At 56.8% G+C, this 2,198-nt stretch overlaps 1 protein-coding gene across 1 annotated transcript; it reads left to right on the top strand.

Annotated features, from left to right (window-relative positions):
• The first annotated feature begins 391 nt into the window (after positions 1 to 391).
• On the top strand, positions 392 to 1,761 carry LOC119349719. The gene has a single exon (XM_037617808.1). The coding sequence runs from the start codon at positions 519 to 521 to the stop codon at positions 1,419 to 1,421; it is 903 nt and encodes a 300-aa protein (XP_037473705.1). The 5' UTR covers positions 392 to 518; the 3' UTR covers positions 1,422 to 1,761.
• The last annotated feature ends 437 nt before the right edge of the window (positions 1,762 to 2,198 follow it).

Here is a 2,198-nt window from a genome sequence, read left to right as displayed (position 1 = left end):
AGTTGGTAGTTTCTGTGATGCCGCAGCCACCGGTCCAGATACTCCACTCCACTCAACTACTTACTTGTCTTCACATTGTAAACCACAGGCCCACCGTCAATTTAGCCTGGACGCATACATGTATAACAATTAACAAGACCAAGATTTTTGCCACGAAGCAGGCGAATCGAGAGTGAGAGATTCTGACATCGATCGGCTGCCGGATGCACACCAGCAGAAAAATCTGACGAGCAGAGCAGGTTCGAGAGAAGAAGAACCTGACACAGAACCGAGTCACGTCAATCATGTAGGCCTTTCATCAACAAAAATAAATAAATACAGTAAAATAAATCATTTAGGCCGATCCGTTGGGACGTTAGCTGAAAAAATTCGCCTTTAAATAGCGCGCCAAAGCTCGCATTATTGCCACGGCCCAATAATCAATCCCAACCTCCTCTGCCCCCATAGCTGGCTGGCAGCCTAGCTTATAGCTTAGCTCCTGCTCTGCTCTGCTGTCTCCGCCGGCCGGTCAGTCACCGATGGAAGCCCCGCTGCTCCTCCCCGTCTCCACCGCCGCCTCCTCCTCCACGTCCATCACCGTCGTTGACGATGACAGCCACGGCGCGGCCCACAACGTCTCCCCGTCCCGCCCCTCGCCTTCCGGCCGGAGCATCGCCGCGCGCTACCTGGCCGTGGCCCTCGTCGCCGCCGTCTCGCTGTTCGCGCAGCACGAGGCGTCCAAGGGCTTCCGCATCGACGTCGTCCGGGGCGGCGGCGCGGCCGGTGCCGCCGGCCGGCGCTTCGACCTGCTCTTCGTCGCCAACGGCCGCGCCGAGCGCGTGCTCCACCGCGCCAGCCGCCGCGTCGAGGAGGCGCTCTTCCCGGACCCCTCGTTCCCGCGGCGCCGGGTCGCCCGCGTCACCGTGCGGCTGATGGCCGGCGGCAACCTCACCGCTGACGACGCGGCCGTCGACGCTGTCACGGATGGGGAGTACGTCATCTCGCTGAGCCCACGCCTCCTGTCGCCGTCCTCCGGCGGCGGCAGCAGCGCCGGGGCCGCCGACGCCGTCGCCGCCGCGGTGCGCCGCGCCGTGGCGCGCATGTGGCTGTGGGACGGCCGGGGCGCCGCGCCGGCGCGCGTCACGGAGTCCATGGTGGAGTACCTCGCCACCGCCGTCCCGGCCGAGTCGTGGCCGCCGGCGGAGGAGCACACGTCGGCGTCGAACACGCACTGCATCTCGCCGCGGTTCCTGAAGCACCTGGAGCGGCGGCGCGCGGGGTTCGTGGCGCGGCTGAACAGGGCAATGAGGGACCGGTGGAGCGACGCCGCGGTGGACGCCGCGCTCGGGGCGCCGGCCCGGCCCGTCTGCGCCGCCTACCTCGCGGCGGCGACGGAAACCGGCGGCCAACGACCGGTGGTTGGCTCCGCGGTGGCGGTTTGAGAGCCAGCAAGGCGTCGGAGCGCACGAAGGGCGGTTTGCGAGAGATCGCACATGCACGCCGTGCTTGTCACGTGACTCGGTCGGTCACTCCCTTGTACGTAAATGTAATTCATCCGCCATTATCGGTGAGTGGTTAATTAAGTAATGGGATGAGACGAGTCAGCGGTCGCTACTGCTACAAATGAAGTATTTAGGGGAACTACAAATGTAGTTAAGCACAAGCCTTCTTTGTAAATCCACAGTAGTTCTTCATGTTTGTGTGGTGGAATATATGGCGATCTCAAATAATTGTAGAACGCTCAAGAGAAAACAAGCCGACCATTCTATCGATCACTTTTGATTTATGGTCTTTCTAGTTCTAGGTTTTTGGTCACTTAGTAGCTGAAGTCAAGTCCCTTATAATCGATAGTGTTTATTCCCCAGAAACTTAATAGATCTCATAATAGGGTTACAGATTGTCTGGAAAGGTATAGTCGCTCTGAGTGAGTTACGGCTGTGTGGCTTGGCAGAGGACCTCCATGTATTGAGGCTCTCTTGCTGGAAGATTGTAACACTATCTTAATGGAATAAACTACTATTTATCTCACAAAAAAGTAGAACACCTTTTCAACCATTCAGCATGAATGGTGAGCTATCTCAAAACAATGAACAAAAAAAAAGTAGAACATCTTTTCAAACGTTTTCTATGGAAAAAGTAGAGATTTAAATGTTTATGAAAAAAATTCATATTCAAGTTGATTTGTAGTGTTGAATCCTAGGGGATTGTTCTAATGGTTT

Source organism: Triticum dicoccoides, chromosome 1B, assembly GCF_002162155.2.
Source record: "Triticum dicoccoides isolate Atlit2015 ecotype Zavitan chromosome 1B, WEW_v2.0, whole genome shotgun sequence".
NCBI classification, from domain to species: Eukaryota; Viridiplantae; Streptophyta; class Magnoliopsida; order Poales; family Poaceae; genus Triticum; species Triticum dicoccoides.
The sequence above is the reverse complement of the archived record's forward strand: the minus strand, read 5'-3'. Positions and strand labels throughout refer to the sequence as shown.

What these genes read in the sequence shown, in the direction of transcription:
- LOC119349719 (XM_037617808.1), top strand. Translation starts at nt 519, where the DNA reads ATGGAAGCCCCGCTGCTCCTCCCCGTCTCCACCGCCGCCTCCTCCTCC.